Source organism: Monosiga brevicollis, genomic scaffold, assembly GCF_000002865.3.
Source record: "Monosiga brevicollis MX1 MONBRscaffold_2 genomic scaffold, whole genome shotgun sequence".
NCBI classification, from domain to species: domain Eukaryota; class Choanoflagellata; order Craspedida; family Salpingoecidae; genus Monosiga; species Monosiga brevicollis.
Genome location: NW_001865039.1, coordinates 1,260,734 through 1,275,305, shown reverse-complemented (window position 1 = coordinate 1,275,305; position 14,572 = coordinate 1,260,734). Strand labels below are relative to the sequence as shown.

General features: G+C 55.2%; 5 protein-coding genes across 5 annotated transcripts in view; 2 read left to right on the top strand and 3 right to left on the bottom strand.

The window, feature by feature from the left end:
- Nucleotides 1-87: 87 nt before the first annotated feature.
- On the top strand, nt 88-1,677 carry Mb_HLH_6 (uncharacterized protein; the record flags this gene model as incomplete). Its single annotated transcript, XM_001742593.1, has 1 exon — nt 88-1,677. The coding sequence occupies one exon, from the start codon at nt 88-90 to the stop codon at nt 1,675-1,677; it is 1,590 nt and encodes a 529-aa protein (XP_001742645.1).
- Nucleotides 1,678-2,380: 703 nt separating this feature from the next.
- MONBRDRAFT_22098 (uncharacterized protein) lies at nt 2,381-3,800 on the bottom strand (the record flags this gene model as incomplete). The annotated part of the gene is made up of 8 exons (XM_001742148.1): nt 2,381-2,453; nt 2,533-2,617; nt 2,790-2,871; nt 2,985-3,063; nt 3,146-3,259; nt 3,363-3,402; nt 3,497-3,587; nt 3,717-3,800. The coding sequence occupies 8 exons, from the start codon at nt 3,798-3,800 to the stop codon at nt 2,381-2,383; spliced, it is 648 nt and encodes a 215-aa protein (XP_001742200.1).
- Nucleotides 3,801-4,216: 416 nt separating this feature from the next.
- Nucleotides 4,217-5,319, bottom strand: MONBRDRAFT_22097 (uncharacterized protein; the record flags this gene model as incomplete). Its single annotated transcript, XM_001742147.1, has 3 exons — nt 4,217-4,846; nt 4,898-5,041; nt 5,149-5,319. The coding sequence occupies 3 exons, from the start codon at nt 5,317-5,319 to the stop codon at nt 4,217-4,219; spliced, it is 945 nt and encodes a 314-aa protein (XP_001742199.1).
- Nucleotides 5,320-5,808: 489 nt separating this feature from the next.
- MONBRDRAFT_30835 (uncharacterized protein) lies at nt 5,809-11,023 on the bottom strand. Its single transcript, XM_001742146.1, has 20 exons — nt 10,977-11,023; nt 10,781-10,893; nt 10,520-10,579; nt 10,072-10,336; nt 9,917-9,978; nt 9,745-9,803; nt 9,514-9,619; nt 9,348-9,409; nt 9,069-9,200; nt 8,889-8,965; nt 8,608-8,729; nt 8,193-8,513; nt 7,890-8,049; nt 7,577-7,784; nt 7,361-7,489; nt 7,133-7,282; nt 6,794-6,904; nt 6,548-6,630; nt 6,234-6,423; nt 5,809-6,030 (listed from the first exon to the last, which is right to left on the bottom strand). Exons 12-20 carry the CDS (start codon nt 8,497-8,499, stop codon nt 5,887-5,889), a joined length of 1,482 nt encoding a protein of 493 aa, XP_001742198.1. The 5' UTR covers nt 8,500-8,513; nt 8,608-8,729; nt 8,889-8,965; nt 9,069-9,200; nt 9,348-9,409; nt 9,514-9,619; nt 9,745-9,803; nt 9,917-9,978; nt 10,072-10,336; nt 10,520-10,579; nt 10,781-10,893; nt 10,977-11,023; the 3' UTR covers nt 5,809-5,886.
- Nucleotides 11,024-12,402: 1,379 nt separating this feature from the next.
- MONBRDRAFT_14065 (uncharacterized protein) overlaps nt 12,403-14,572 on the top strand; it is a gene marked incomplete at both ends in the record, with an annotated part of 2,939 nt that continues 769 nt past the window's right edge. The window contains 7 exons of the mRNA XM_001742592.1: nt 12,403-12,772; nt 12,866-13,040; nt 13,149-13,603; nt 13,761-13,817; nt 13,941-14,026; nt 14,144-14,229; nt 14,340-14,466. Of these exons, the coding sequence (XP_001742644.1) occupies nt 12,403-12,772; nt 12,866-13,040; nt 13,149-13,603; nt 13,761-13,817; nt 13,941-14,026; nt 14,144-14,229; nt 14,340-14,466 (1,356 nt within the window). The remainder of the gene's footprint in view (nt 12,773-12,865; nt 13,041-13,148; nt 13,604-13,760; nt 13,818-13,940; nt 14,027-14,143; nt 14,230-14,339; nt 14,467-14,572) is intronic.

Sequence of the window (14,572 nt, the reverse complement as noted above, 5' to 3'; positions counted from 1 at the left end):
AGGCAGCTGCAGCTGCATCTGATATGCGTAAGCGCGTAGCCTGGCCGTCTCTCTGCGATTTCCTTGCTTAGCGTCAACCGCAGCGCCATGGTTCTCGAAGACGCCTCCGTGGTCGCGCGGACCGCCAGCTCTGACGATGGGCATTCCGAAGACGACGCCTTGGGTGCCAGCAAGCGCACCAAGCTTCTCGCCGATGATGAAGAGGGCGAACTGCAGCGGCGCCTGCAACATCGCAAAACAGAGGCCGACCGCCGCAAGCGTATCAACGATGCCCTTCGCGACTTGCGTCGCTTGACAGGCACCCCCTCGTCCACCGAACGCTCCACCGTGCTTATGCTTGCCGTTCGCCTCATTGAGAAACAGCAGGCCCAAATCGATCTGTTGGAGCAGCGCTTGGTCAATGCCAATGCCAATGTCAACGCCAAGAGTGCGAGCCCAGCCGCCCAGACCAACCCGGCCGCTTCACCAGTCACCACCACCACCACAACGCCCACCACAATGAGTGCTGCCACTACGGCCGCCCTGGCCAGCGGACCAGCCAGCGGTGGTCACACGCCCAGCTCCGCCGTACCCTCCCCTGACACCGTAGGTAGCAACGATACCTGTGACAGCTTCTCCAGCTTCACTGTCCCTTCCCACCACCACAGTAACCAGGACGCCACAACCACAGCGGTCGCCACCACAACCAGCACCACGACCAGCAACGCCGCTACACACGAGCAATTTGACCTTGGCGATTCCTGGCTCTTGGCTATGGATACAACGACAGACACACGTGCCGGTGATACCCGATCACACCCAGCCCCTGAAGCTCTCCTGGCACTCGACGCCATTGGCATGCCCTCGGACGCCGCCACCGCTGCTGCCCTGGGCGCTGCCGCCAGCCCAGGCGTGATGGCAGATCTGGGCGCCATTGCCGCCTCAGGCTCGGACATGAGTGATTGGGACTTCAACCTCAACCTCAACTTTGACCTAGCCAGCGATATGCGTCATCTCAACAGTGATCCCCTCCCAAGCCGTTTTACTGATCAGGCTCAGGCGGCCACAGGTGGCGCTGTTCCCGCCAGTCTGGATCAGGACACCCAGTGTGCCACGCAGGGCTGTGCCAGTCTCACGCTCAATGTATCTCCTCATTGTTCCCTCAATCGACCCACGGCAGCCATTCGCACCGGGGAGCTGCTACAGTATGCAAGCTTGGGCCACCCACCCCTCAATTCTTACAACCTCCCCAATCACCTTTGCGTCTTCCTTCTCTCCACCAGCGGCATCATCCTGGACTGCAACGATGCCTGTCTGCGCCTCTTTGAACTTGACCGCGACAGCTTTCTCGGTGGATTTGTGGGTGGACTCAACCTCTTTATGGACCACAACATTGATCTTGAGGGCCGCCGAGCTCTGATTCACGGCAACAAGCACACATGTTGCTCCGTCAAGCGCGTCCGTCGCCGACGCTCGGGCCAAGTCATGTGGGTGCGCAAGACACTCCGTCGCAAAGGCATGATTCCAGAGTCCGCATTTGGACCCATGACTCGCTATGCCTTTGGCATGATTGAGCCCGTACAACCGCCCGCCGATGGCAAACCTTACGTGATCGATGATCCTTCGTTTGTCATTCCCGGCCCTGAACACCCGCTGTCTGAGGAATCACTGATTCGCAAAGCCTATCAGTCTTCATGAACCATGGACGCAAACGCTATTGCCGTATGAGGTGACAAGTCCTGCCCCGCGCATGATCGTTGCATCACTCCTGCAGGCTTTATGGCGTGCGGGCGTGTCTTGTTTACGCTCTTTTTTCTTCACGGACAAGTGGACGTGATTGTAGTGACTCTTTCCTCTCTCGCTTGGCGGGTTGTGTTTTTTTTTCTTTTGAAGGGGGAACGAGCTTGGGCCACTTCTGCAACATTTGGCTGCCTCGGTGTGCGAGTTTTGCATGCTCAATCGTGTTGTCGGCGCCCAGAGTGGGCGCACCGACATCTTTGTTTATGGTCGTCTTTGTATTTGCTGTTCATCTCAGATCTTTGCTTCACTCTCTTCTCCAAGCATTTGTTTGATCTGATGGGCCTGTGCCCTGTGTGCGCAGGTCAACGTTAGTGTGCATCTTGTGACTGGTTCGTCTGTTCATGTGAAGGCTGGTGTTGTCCGCACTTGTGCTTCACGACTTTGATACTTGTCGTGTCGCTGTGTGCGTCACTCGATGTGTCGTACTCGGTTGTTTGTGTCTCGTTGCATCATATCTACAAATTTCATGTGCTGGCCAGTGTCAGCCGCCGTTGGGCATGGTCGTCTTGTCAATTGAAACAATATCTTGACAACCTACTCTGTGTATTAAAATATGATTCACACCGTTCGGGCCCCATGTCGCCTGGCTTGTTGGGTCGGCTCAATTCTTCTTCTCATGCTGGGCCGCATCAATGATGCCAATGTTTTGCGACGCCGTCACCAGCTGAATCAGGCTAAAAGAAAGAGGCCCCGTGTAGTCAGTGCGGGAAGGCGGTCGCGATTGTAGCCATGCCATTGCAGCGAAAAACATACCCAACGAGATGCTTGATGGCGAAGAGCGGGGCCGAAATGTAGCCGATAATTGGCCACAGATGCAGAGTCAAGCCAGCGACTTCAACTTTGGGTGCAGAGGATTTGGTTGCGACAGGATTACAGGGATGCGCCATGAGGTTAATGCAGGGTTGAAACACACAACCACAAAAAACAAAACCAAAAACCAAAAACCAAAACCCCAAGGTCATACACAGCAAAGGGGCAGGGAGTGCAGGGGCAGGGGGTCAACGACCTACCAGTGCCCAAGATGTCAAAGTGCACAAAGTAGAGAGCCATGAAGAAGAGCTCATTGGCCGAGCAGAGGGCAAAAAGAATTGGCTACATGGCCCGGCATGTAGGCCCAGCATCGATGTGAGGCGTGTTCACCCCGTATCGAGCTGGGGCAAACGCAGTCTTGGTCTTTTGTGAGTGGCGCCTCTCGTTGAACCAACCTTCATGTAGTAGTAGCGCAGGAAGGCGTTTTCAGAAAGGTCGATCTGCTTATGACTGGTTTTACCCTTCATCATTGAGCTGTCGTCCAACGCAGGTGATGGCACGGTGAGAAGTCAAGGCGACGCCAACAGGGGTGCACCCAACTGGAACACAAGCCAACCTATACATTTGCAGCCAGTGGCTGCTGATATCCAACACAACCAAAAGTTGAAAGGCCAAGAGATAGCCGGGGTAAAACATGGCGCAGTTCATGATCAAGCATAGAGTGGTGCAGCTAACGATGGAGCAGACAGGGGCGTCGTGAGATCGAGGTGCGGGACGGAAGATGGCAAGGTGTGGATGGCTGGGCAGGTAGGTGCTGGGCTGATGCACTTTACCGGTCTGACACCATGTCCAACACGGCGCCGAAAGACGTGCCTTTGTGAAGCAGACAAACATGGCATGGTTGAGTGAGACTGCACCCACGATGTCACCCAGCGCGAGCGCGCACGGGGTGAGCGAGGCAACTGACTTTGGTTGAAATGCCGGGCAGCCATGCCATCAAAAACGTCCAAGAAAGCGCTTAGCCAGTACAGAGTCATGGCCACATACGGCTGGTCGTTCTGAACAAAGGAGCCGAGCGAGACGCCACAGTCATTAGGTGGCAGGTGGGGGGGTGGGTTAGGCGATGAGCGACATGCCAGGCCACATGTTCCAACGGCCAGCGGCTGGTCCCAAACGCTTAAACGTACCATGTAGAAGAGCGAGGCAATGCCCAGCACCACGCGAGCAAACCCAATGAGATTGGGCACGAAGAGGAAGATGTTCACAGCCATGCTGCCGATTGATCAGCGAGAGATATTTTGGCTCCAGCGACCTTTGAACGAGTGAATTTTTTTTAAAAAAAAAAAAATTGCAGTCATCAAATGTGTGTGTTGTCGCGTTGACAGAGAGACAGAAATTTCATTTTTTTTTTTTCCATTCGAAGTCAAATGTTAAAATACATCCACGCACGAATGGTGCGAGTGCAATTGGTGGGGTCTCATCTCTTCGGACTTTCTGAGACGGCTATGACGTTGGTTTTAAATGGCACGGTTGATGTCGAGGGGTTTGGGACTCAACAAAAAGCCTCGAATGCAAGGGCTCAAATTGGATCGGGCCTCGGCCAAGACATGACAGGGAATTACTGCTCCACAAACACATAGCAGAGTCCTAGCAAACGTCGTGGACTGGTCAATCCTCGAAGCTCGATTCAAGACTGGACTGGTCCTGGGGTCGGAATCTGGCTCAGCCACTGGACAAAATCCTGGCGAATATGGTGGGCTGCCAACTCCCCGTCATGGCGCATTTGGATCAGCTGCTCTTCAGTGGCGCGGGTCATTCGATTGTACGGTGCGTTGCCGCGAATGGGCAAACCATACAGGGTTTCTCGCACACCTTCAGCCAGCCAAGAGCGGCGAAAAGGCGACAGGAGCGCACAGCGCTGCCGTGGCAGATTGGAAAAGGTGGGGTACACCTGGCACAAAGCCCCATCCAAGCCAAAGACGCGCACGTCCTCCAAAAGACGTGGCCATTTGAACGAGGTGAAGGCCGGAGTATTGGCTGACGTAACAATCATGTCAACCAGGGCGCGAAACACGGGCTCGGGTTCTAAAGGATTAGCCGCAAGCGGTGGTTCGGATCGCAAACAGCCAGAGGTGATATCAAAATAGCAGATGCGCAGACTGCGTAACAAGGCGTCATACGCCTGGTTCTCCATCAACAGATCGCGCTGCATGAACAGGGCTGGCTCAATCACGTCGTCCAGCAGGCCACACACGGTGCCACTGCCTCGCGCCTGCTCAAAGACGCGGTCGCAAATGTCCTTAAACTGCTGTCGGCTCTGCGAGGCCAAGAAGATGGCCCCCACAATGGCACCCGCAGACGAGCCTACCAGCTTGACTTGGCCGCGCACGCAGGGCTCATGCAGCAGGTCGTACATGGCATACAAGAAGCCCGCGTAGTACACGCCGCCAAAACCAGCTGAAGACAGCGTGAGGACCAACGTGTCTTCATCAAAGTCAGTCACTTTCTTTTCCTGTGACCCGGTAAGAAGCCTCAAGCATGAGATGTAGGCGAAGCAGCCATGGTGTGGGGACCAGTGGGTCAAGCTTGCTGCCGCGGGACGAGGTGCTTTGCACTGACCGGTTCGCGCACGAGCGCCTTGAGGAGGCGAATGCAGAGGTCTAGAACTGAGTCAGCGGCGCGGCAAGCGCGATAGACGCCCAGCAGACGACAGTAAAATTGAGCCACGGCGTGGCAGCAGAACAAAGCCACATCATTTGGTGCCACCGAGAGCACCGCCGGCATCACCATCCTACAATCATGTTATGCACGAGTCACCGGGGTGTGGGGCAAGTGAGTTTGCCTGGGCGCCGGCAGTGCGCAGCGCTGAGCCGTACTGACCGGCAAGTGACCGTCATGAGATACGCCAGCGTCTCCATGACGAGTGACAGCGTGCAGGTTCTTTGTAATGGAAGCGAAGTGGCCGTGTGCCTTTTTGGCCAGCGTTGAAAATGCTTCCACGTCCTGGTGTGTGCGGCAGGCCAGCTTGGCCACCAAACGCCTCCTAACCCCCGAGCCATCATCCTGGAGCGCCCTTGCACATGCGCAACCATGTCCCAGAACCATGAACACTTGAGCAGCAAAACAAAACACGCTGACACTCTGACAAAATTGTCAGCGTTGATGAAACTCGAGACGATGGTAGAAGTCGGGTGTGGCTGCGCTGCGCCTTGGACACGAGGCACCCAAGATGTCGAATGATGGGTGACGTGACGTGAATTAATTGTTTTTTTTTTTCTTCATTCTGACTTCCCTGTCAGCCCTTGTATTTTGGTGTTTAAGAGGGGATGGAGGGGTTCAAAACCAAAGCAATCCAATCTAGATCCAGAGAGCTGCCAGGCGCTTGCGCCCTGCCAGGTTGCTCAAGACAAAGGTCAGCGCAACCAAGGCGGTCAGCACCAGCGTCAGGCTCACAAAGTCAAAGTCTGAGTTGAGGCGATCGTATTGCTTGCTCGGCGAATGCTATCAACCCCACAGCAGGTAAAACACCACCAAAAAAGAGCAAAACACATCAGTGAGAGCGCACTTGAGGAGACGCCAACGGGAGTCGCAGCAGTGTGTCTAGGGAAGCATCCAGCCAGCCGTCTCTTGTCTTGTCGAGCAAAGCGATGAGCGACTCTTGAATTTCTGGCGCAGCCGCTCAAGGCTTGGAGAGCGACACCGACCTGCGTCAAGAAGATATCAGCACCAAAGGCCACAACGATGCAGGTTGACTCCAGACCCGTGGGCGCCGTGACGATGGTGCGCAGGTTCTCAACCGTGTGGTTGTAATTGAGAATGGACCGCGTGCTGACAGAAATGAGCGGGTGGTAATCAGGCAGGCCAAGAGCTGCGCCGGCGCCCTTTTCCGCGGGTCTATGTCCAAATCAAGATTCCAAAGCAGGCATAATACAGGGATGATGGCCAAAGATGGCAGGTGTCAGCAACAATGAAGCAGCAAGTTCAACCAAGACGGCAATGACAGGGTCGAGCCACCCACCGGCGGGCGCTAAACATGGGGCGCGGGAGAGACAACACGCCGCCCGAGGCCAGCCCGACTAGCGCGTTACGTTGTGTCACACCCTAGCAACCAGATCCGACACGTGAGCAGGAGTTGCGCCTGAACCCGAGATGGACAAAAAGCAAGCCAAAGTTTGATCCCCATCGCCAATACAGCCACCCAGCGGCGACCACAATGCTGCACCCTCTTCATCTCCTCTCCTACAGGTAGGGCAGCACGACTGACCAAAGCCGTGTTTGTGACAGCGAGTCGGTTGATAAAGCCCGGGAAAGCATAGGATTGACGCAGAACAAGCGGCTCCTGGCGTTTGAAGGACGAAAAGCCCTGCTCGGCCACCTGTCACGGTCCGCATGGAGCAACAGTTGTGATCAAGTCGTGCAAAAAAACAAGAGGAAAACAAGCAAAAAAAGAAAGCAAAACAAAAAAACAAAAAACAATAAACAAAAAACAAAAAACAATTAAAAAAAAAAAAAAAAAAAAAAAAAAAAAAAAAAAGCAAACAAACAAACGCAAGCAACTCCGCCGAGTGTGAGCAGACCAGAAGACCGTTCGCTAGAGACACACCTTGCCCATGCTATCATAGAGCTCGGTGACGGCAATCTCCGTGCGCTTGTGTTTGCGGTCACGGAAGGAGTACAGGACCCAATTCTCAGCCATGGTCAGACAGGCCGGCCCTCGCACGTTGTCGTGTTGGACACGATCCACAAAAGCTCCCTGTGAAGAGGAGTGGGCATGTTAGTTCAACGCATGGGCCAGCAGTCACTCGTTTGGAAAGAAGGACGATACACGGACCGTGACAGTATCAATGATGGCCACGGTCAACACGGCGCTGCGCTTGACGTAGGGGGACAGCGTAGCGACGGCCAGGAGGTTGGGGTTGGTGTACTTGAATAACACAGTCTTGTCCGCCAAGATCTCGCCCTGACAGGATTGAGCATACACCACTATGAAGCGGGCGGGCGCTGCTTTGAAACAGGCACAAGGACAATGATTCACAAGCAGACGTACCGGGGAAGCAATGCGTTGATAGGCGGGCAGCATGGCCACATCGGCCACAACTTCGCCTTGGGGAGCCAGGTCGAGCTCATATGTAGGTTGAGCCGTACCATTAACTAGCAAATAGCCACGCAGCACGCCCACCCGACGCTCCAAAATGAAGAAATAGACCGGGGTTGAAGTCTGCTCCTCCACCTTGGGTTCGGGAAAGAAAGCAACACTGAAGAGTAGGAGCAACCATCGAATCGGAGTGAGGCAAGAACGTTGGCCACGACGGCACGAGCAAAATTTGACAAGAAAATAAAAAAAAAGGCTTAATGCTCACCTGCCATCGCGGCGAAGAACGGCCAGGATCTGGGCTTCGGCACTTGATGAAGGAATGACAGCAAAGCCTCGGACATCGGCCACAACCTGCTCCGACAGGCCCTTTGTTTTGACCGGGGTACCTGTCAGGCCATCAAAGAACGTCACCGTGTCCTCGGCGGCTGCAGGACAACCAGGCGCGCAAGCATGGGTCAGATAGGACAGGCAGCAGGCACAAACTTTAGGTCGAAGCACCGCACTCAAGTTGCACTAGGTGAGTAACACACGTCAGAAACATTGTGCAAACAAAACGGGCAACACGTACAGCTGCCGTGGCAAGCGCGGGCAATCACCGAGGAGCCACGGGTGGCAGACTGTAGAAGGAAAAGGCGGCACTCCAAATCTTCTTGTGTGGGAGGCGCCGGCAAAGTGTAGGCCAGCTGGCCGTCCACTGAGTTCAGGGCATAGACTTGACCATGGCGGTCAACGGCCAACACCATCTTGTGGAGGCGGAAGAGATCGGTGGTCAGATCCGAGTCGTGCCGGGGCTGAAACAATGCCTTGACATCGCCCATGGTCGACGCAACACGGCGCAGGAAAGCTGACACTGGGTTGCTTTCCGCAAAGAGCATGCGCTCGCCCTCAGCTACAGAGCCACATCCAAGGTGGGACGCCATTCAGTATAATGACCAGGCCCCGGTAGTGCTGCGAGATCATCGCAACGGCATCATCAAACATACGTGGAGCAAGATCGATGATCAGACTATCAACGACATCGGCCAGGCCCTCCAGTCGTTGCCAGCGCACGCCGTTGTCGTTTTCAAACGAAGCTAGGACGCCGTTGTCAAAGGCCACAACGACGCTGGGCAAGGCCACGAAAAGCGAAATATTGGGACCAAAACCAACAACAGCAGTTTACACCATCAGTCTTCCACTTACACCCGCACACTGGCAGCGTTTAAAGGCAGCCCGCCCGGGCTCGCCAGTTGGCATGGGCCACACCGACACGGCAATATCGTACCTGGAGTCCACGGCCGCAAAGTCAACGACAGCGACGGCTGGGGAGGGGAACGGCAAGGAAAAAGATTTGCCCTGAACCTGAAAGAAGAAGAAGAAGAAGAGTTTCATGTTTCCCAGAGTGAGTTTGACGTCTCAAAGCTTGGTTTTGAAAGAGGTCAGGGCACAAGAGAGCGCGGCGCACCGAAATCTGATCGCCGGAAATGGTGGCATCCGTGGCAATGCCTTCAACGAGGACAGCTTCTTGACGCTCGATCAACAGAGTGTGAGTAGATGGCGCGGCCGTCTTGATGATGAGGGCTTGTCCATCACGACGCTGCAAACACCCACAAGCCAAGCCACAGACAGGTAAGGTGTGTGTGGGGGGGAAGGGTAGGCCTGCAAGGTGTGTGTGTGTGTGTGTGTGTGTGTGTGTGTGTGTTGAGGGGGGAGGGGGATGACAATTGAGAAAAACGGCGTTTACCGCGGCGACGGCAGTGGGTTTGGCGGGAAGGCTCAGGGTTGAGGCCGAGTTATTGCTGTTAGCTATGAGGAACAGAGTCAAGAAGGCAGATGCTCAATTCGGGTGAGGCTTCCCCATGTTGCATTCCCAATCCAAAACCGAGGAAATAGGGCTGTCCAAAACTCACCGTTAGCGCCCTGAAGAGCAGTGATCACCACGCCGCGCTCAGCTTCGCACACGAGGTTTGCAGGATGGAGCAGATAGCACGTGGTTCCTGCCGTTTCGAGGTCCAGCTGTCGCAAGCAAGGCGCGACAAAGGCATAACATGAAAGGAGGAAAGGTGGCCGACATGCAGGCACGGCGTTCGTTGCAAGGGCAGCTTTAAAATAGCATTGGCCCAGGTGAACCATGAGCTCACCTCGGTCTTGGTCTTTTGGTCCAGGTCAAAGTGGAACACCTTCTGTTCATCACCCTCATCTAATGCGGGGCAGATACATGGGTGCAAGGGGGGCCAAGGCGGCGTGCATGAGCTCATTCATCCCTTGATCATTTTCAAAAATTGTTTCACAAGGTCCCGGCATGGTCCGTACTGGCCACGATGGCGTGCGCTGAGCTCTGCTCTGCGTCAGCAATGACTCCCTGCACCGTAAAGCTGGGCAAGGGCGGATGGCCAGGTGAGGTCGGGGCTGGAGCATGGCTAGGCTAACGCAGGGAGCCCGTATAGCATGTAAAGCAGCGAACAAACCCTGTCGGCAGGCCAGACTCCCAGAAGACGGCACCATCTTTGAGGGAGACAAAGACAACACGTTCCTCGGCCGCCAACACGACCAGGGGTAGGACGCGGTCAAGATAGAAGGCACTCAGCTCAAATGCAGCGGGCACCCAGCTGGCAGGCCTCGTTGCTGCTTCTCCGTCCACAGTCGAGGCCAGCGGCACAGCCGTATCATACACCACAGCACCATCCTCACCATCCAGGCGAAGGACACGGTCATGGAAAACGACAACAACGTCTGGATTCAGGTCCCCCCATATGGAAATTGGTATACATAATCAAAACACTTTGTATGAGTCTTGGTCACGCTTGATCAAACCAGCCGAGCAACTCATGTTTGTGATTAAAGCAGGCAAGGCAGAGAGCTGAATTAGACCAAGGCGGCAATATGTGTTTGCCAAGCATGCATGTGTCGGCGTACCGTCCTTGAACACGAGCAGGTTTACCAGCTGCGCTGATTCCAGAAAGACACGGCGCCAAGCTATGAAAAAATGACCACGCGGGGACACGGGGAGTACAACCAAGCCAAGGGCGGGGGTGAGATGGGGTTCGGGCTCAGCAAAACAGACTTCACTGGCAGCTCGGTCGGCACACGGCCCAGCCACCTCAGCTAGGTCGCTGGTTGGGAGTGGGGTCTGGTCTGCACGCGTGGACGAGCGATTCTTCCAAGAGCATGGCATACCAATGTCGCCAGACGTGCTGTCCAGGCGGGCTACAATGCCCTGAGTACTGGCGGTCAAGACATCGCCCTGCAAAGGCTGCACAAAGGCCGGAGGTCCGACGAGCTGCTGGTGCCTAGAGACACGCACGAAGACTGTCAGAAGCGCCATAGGTCGTGGTTGCCGGCGCGGAGGAACAAGCACGTCAGGTTAGCGCACCAGTCGAAAAGGCCAGCCTGATCCTCAAAGATGGCCCCGGTGGCTGCCACCAAGAGCGTCAAGATCCATAGCGACTGCATGGTCCTCGTGGCGCTGCCGTTCAAAGCAGACGCTCATGCGAGGAAGAGAGAGAGAGAGAGTGTGTGTGTGTGTGTGAGACTGTGAGAGAGAGAGAGAGAGCAACGACGAAACCCTTGGTGTGCGGTAGTCTAACATCTGTCACACTCCACACCTACGTAAAGTGTAAGCTACGTCACGTTATCAACGGACTCAAGCCACACACTGTTGCCACGCGTTCAACCTGCAGCAGGGACCAGATCTAACACTTGGTAACACAGAGTGAGAGAGAGAGAGAGAGAGAGAGAGAAATAAAAAGAGAGAGAGAGAGAGAGTGTCAGTCAGCGTTCACGTGGTTACATGCATGTGTGGGGATGTCAAGCGGGTTATGGTGCTGGATGTTCACATGAGTGTGAAGAGCGAGCGGTGACTGAAAATGGCGCGTAGTGGACTTTCTTTTTCTCTCTCTCTCTCTGTGGTGCGTGCGTGCCTCAGACTCGCGTCGCTGGCATGTCTGGGGGGGGGTCTTGGGTGATGGCTTTGGTGCAATGGCAGCGGTGTATGGCCGTGCGGTGCCTATGGCTCATGTGGGACGCTGCCAATTTGGTGCCTTTTAGGGCGCGTGAACTGGGATAATCCCCTGTTCGCCGAGATCCTACCTTGGCTTTTTTTTGGTTCGTTTTACCAGCATGTGCTCGGGTCTAAAGCGTCAGAACGCTATTCTACAAGCTCTGTTCTCTTGGCGCCTGCCATTTGTTGCTTCCATCAGTTTGGTCCTGACGCCCCGAAACCGTTTGTCTTGCTGAACACCTCATTAGATTCTTCCATCACTTTCAAGCCGCAACCATGGTATGCGCAAAGTCGCAAGCCAACGCAGCAATGACTTGTTGATGGTGCCCTCCATCGCTTCCAACCTCACGCATGGCAACGTATAGGCTGATACCCCTCAGGCCCAGCAACTGCTGGACCAGATTCAGGCGGCCGGTGATGCCGTCCGCACTCTCAAGTCCAACAAGGCACCCAAGGAGGAAGTGCAACCTGCGGTTGACCAGCTGCTCAAGCTCAAGGGCGACTACAAGGCTCTCACTGGCCAGGATGTTCCCGCTCCCGGCAAGCAGGGCAAGGTTAGTTGTGCACGCTCTTGTTGTCACTCCTAACACTTCTCTAGGCCCATCTCATCCGCTGCACTTGTTCCGGTGTTCTACCACCCCTGTAGAAGGACAAGAAGGGCACCGAATCGGCTGCTGTGGCCGCTGGTGGTCTGAGCAAGAATGCTCAGAAGAAGCTGGATAAGCAGCGCAAAAAGGAGGAGGGCAAGGCTGCCAAGGGTCCCGCCCCTGCCGCCGCGGGCGCCGGCAAGAAGAAGAAGCAGGATGAGGAGCTCAACCCCTCGCAATACTACGAGATCCGCTCGCAGGCCATCCAAAACCTCAAGACCTCGGGTCCCGTCCAACCCTACCCCCACAAGTTCCACGTCTCCATCTCCTTCAAGTCCTTCCTGCGTCAGTACAACCACCTGCAGAACGCCGAGCAGTCGGCCGATGAGGTCTCCATCGCCGGCCGCATCTACCTCAAGCGTGAGAGCGGCCAGAAGCTCCGCTTCTACGATCTCCACTCCGAGGGTGAGAAGATCCAGGTCATGGCCGAGTTCAGCAAGCACGACAACAGCATCATCCCCTTTGCTGACATTCATGACATCCTCCGTCGTGGTGACATTATTGGTGTCCGTGGCCACCCTGGTGCGTCCCTGTCTCAAAATACGCTTGCGACTCGTCTGCCTTGTCACATGTCTGTGATGCTCATGACTCAGACTTTGCCTTCTTTGTATGTAGTGCGCACCCAGCGTGGTGAGCTCAGCATTGCGCCCGTGGAGATCCAGCTCTTGTCGCCCTGCCTGCGCGTGCTGCCCCACCAGCACTTTGGTATCACTGACATGGAGACTCGCTTCCGTCAGCGCTACCTTGACCTCATGGTCAACAGCAAGGCTCGTGAGAACTTTATCACCCGGTATGTCATGCAAAGCAGTCGAGCATAAGAACAAGTGAGGAGGCGTTTGTTTTCATTCCGGCTTCACATGCTTGCTCTCATTTTTTCAATACATTGTCTCCCTTGCAGTGCCAAGATCATCACCTACCTGCGTCGCTTCCTTGACAACATGGGCTTCCTCGAGGTCGAGACCCCAATGATGAACCAGATTGCTGGCGGTGCTACCGCCAAGCCCTTCGTCACCCACCACAACGATCTCAACCTGGACCTGTTCATGCGCGTGGCTCCCGAGTTGTACCTGAAGATGCTCGTCGTGGGCGGCTACGACCGTGTTTACGAGATCGGCCGTCAGTTCCGCAACGAACAGATCGATCTGACGCACAACCCCGAGTTCACTTCCTGCGAGTTTTACATGGCCTACGCCGACTACGAAGATCTCATGGAGGTCACCGAGCAGCTTCTGGCCGGTCTTGTGCTGTCCATCAAGGGCTCGTACAAGATCAAGTATCATCCCAACGGCCCTGATGGCGAGGAGCACGAGATTGACTTCACGCCTCCTTTCCGCCGCATCAGCATGATCGAGGGTCAGTCGACTGTTCGTGCTCCCGACTGATGATGTTACCCGACACCCATCTGTTGTGTGATGCTTGCATTCTTTGGCGCCCAAGCGTTACCTCATGCGTTTGTGCTTTTGTGCTTTTTTGGTCATTTGATCACCTCGTTGGCCATGACTTGCATCAGGTCTCGAACAAGCATTGAACCGCAAGTTCCCCTCTGCCGAGCAATTTGACTCAGAGGGTAAGCCGCCGCCCCCGAACACACGTCTTTCGCCTGCGAGAGAGGGAAGAACGATGACTTGATCATGCTCCCTTGTCTCTGCTTGTGCTGACCCTTGATACCTGGCTGCGCATGTACGTGTAGAAACTCGCGTTTTCTTGGACAACCTTTGCACTGAGCTTGGCGTGGACTGCAGTGCCCCGCGCACCACCAGCCGTTTGACGGATAAGGTTCGCAAGCGGTTACCGCGCATTTCCTACTCTTCTTGCTCATCTGAAGCCTCAGGTAGCGCCTTCTGGTTGTCATGCCTCATCTTTTCGTTTGTTCGTGCGAATTGGCTACTATAGTTGGTCGGCGAGTACCTCGAGTCCCAGGCCATCAACCCCACTTTCATCTGCGACCATCCTCAGATCATGAGCCCTCTGGCCAAGTGGTTCGTCGCGCCGTTCACTGCCTTTTTTGTTTTCTCCTTGCATAAGTGCTTTTGCAGAGCATATGCCGGTCTTATCATGATATCCAACTTGGTTTTGGTTTTCTGGTTAGGCATCGCTCTAAGCCTGGCATGACCGAGCGCTTCGAGCTTTTCGTCATGACCAAGGAGCTTTGCAATGCTTACACCGAGTTGAACGACCCGGTGATCCAGCGCGAGCGCTTTGAGCAGCAGATGCAGGTATGCACCGTTTCAATTTGAGGTTCTCGCGTCGATGTGAACCGGGATCTTTTGTGCCAAGTGGTACCAACACCTCATTCCAACCCCCCTCCCCCCCCCCCCCCCC

Excerpts from the sequence above, each read along its gene's own strand:
- MONBRDRAFT_30835 (XM_001742146.1), bottom strand. The coding sequence starts at position 8,499 with ATGCTCTTTGCGGAAAGCAACCCAGTGTCAGCTTTCCTGCGCCGTGTT. Across the intron at positions 7,785-7,889 it reads GTTCTTCGCCGCGATGGCAG|TGTTGCTTTCTTTCCCGAAC; the intron begins GTGAGCATTAAG and ends CCTACTCTTCAG. Across the intron at positions 6,031-6,233 it reads CTGATATCTTCTTGACGCAG|CATTCGCCGAGCAAGCAATA; the intron begins GTCGGTGTCGCT and ends TGGGGTTGATAG.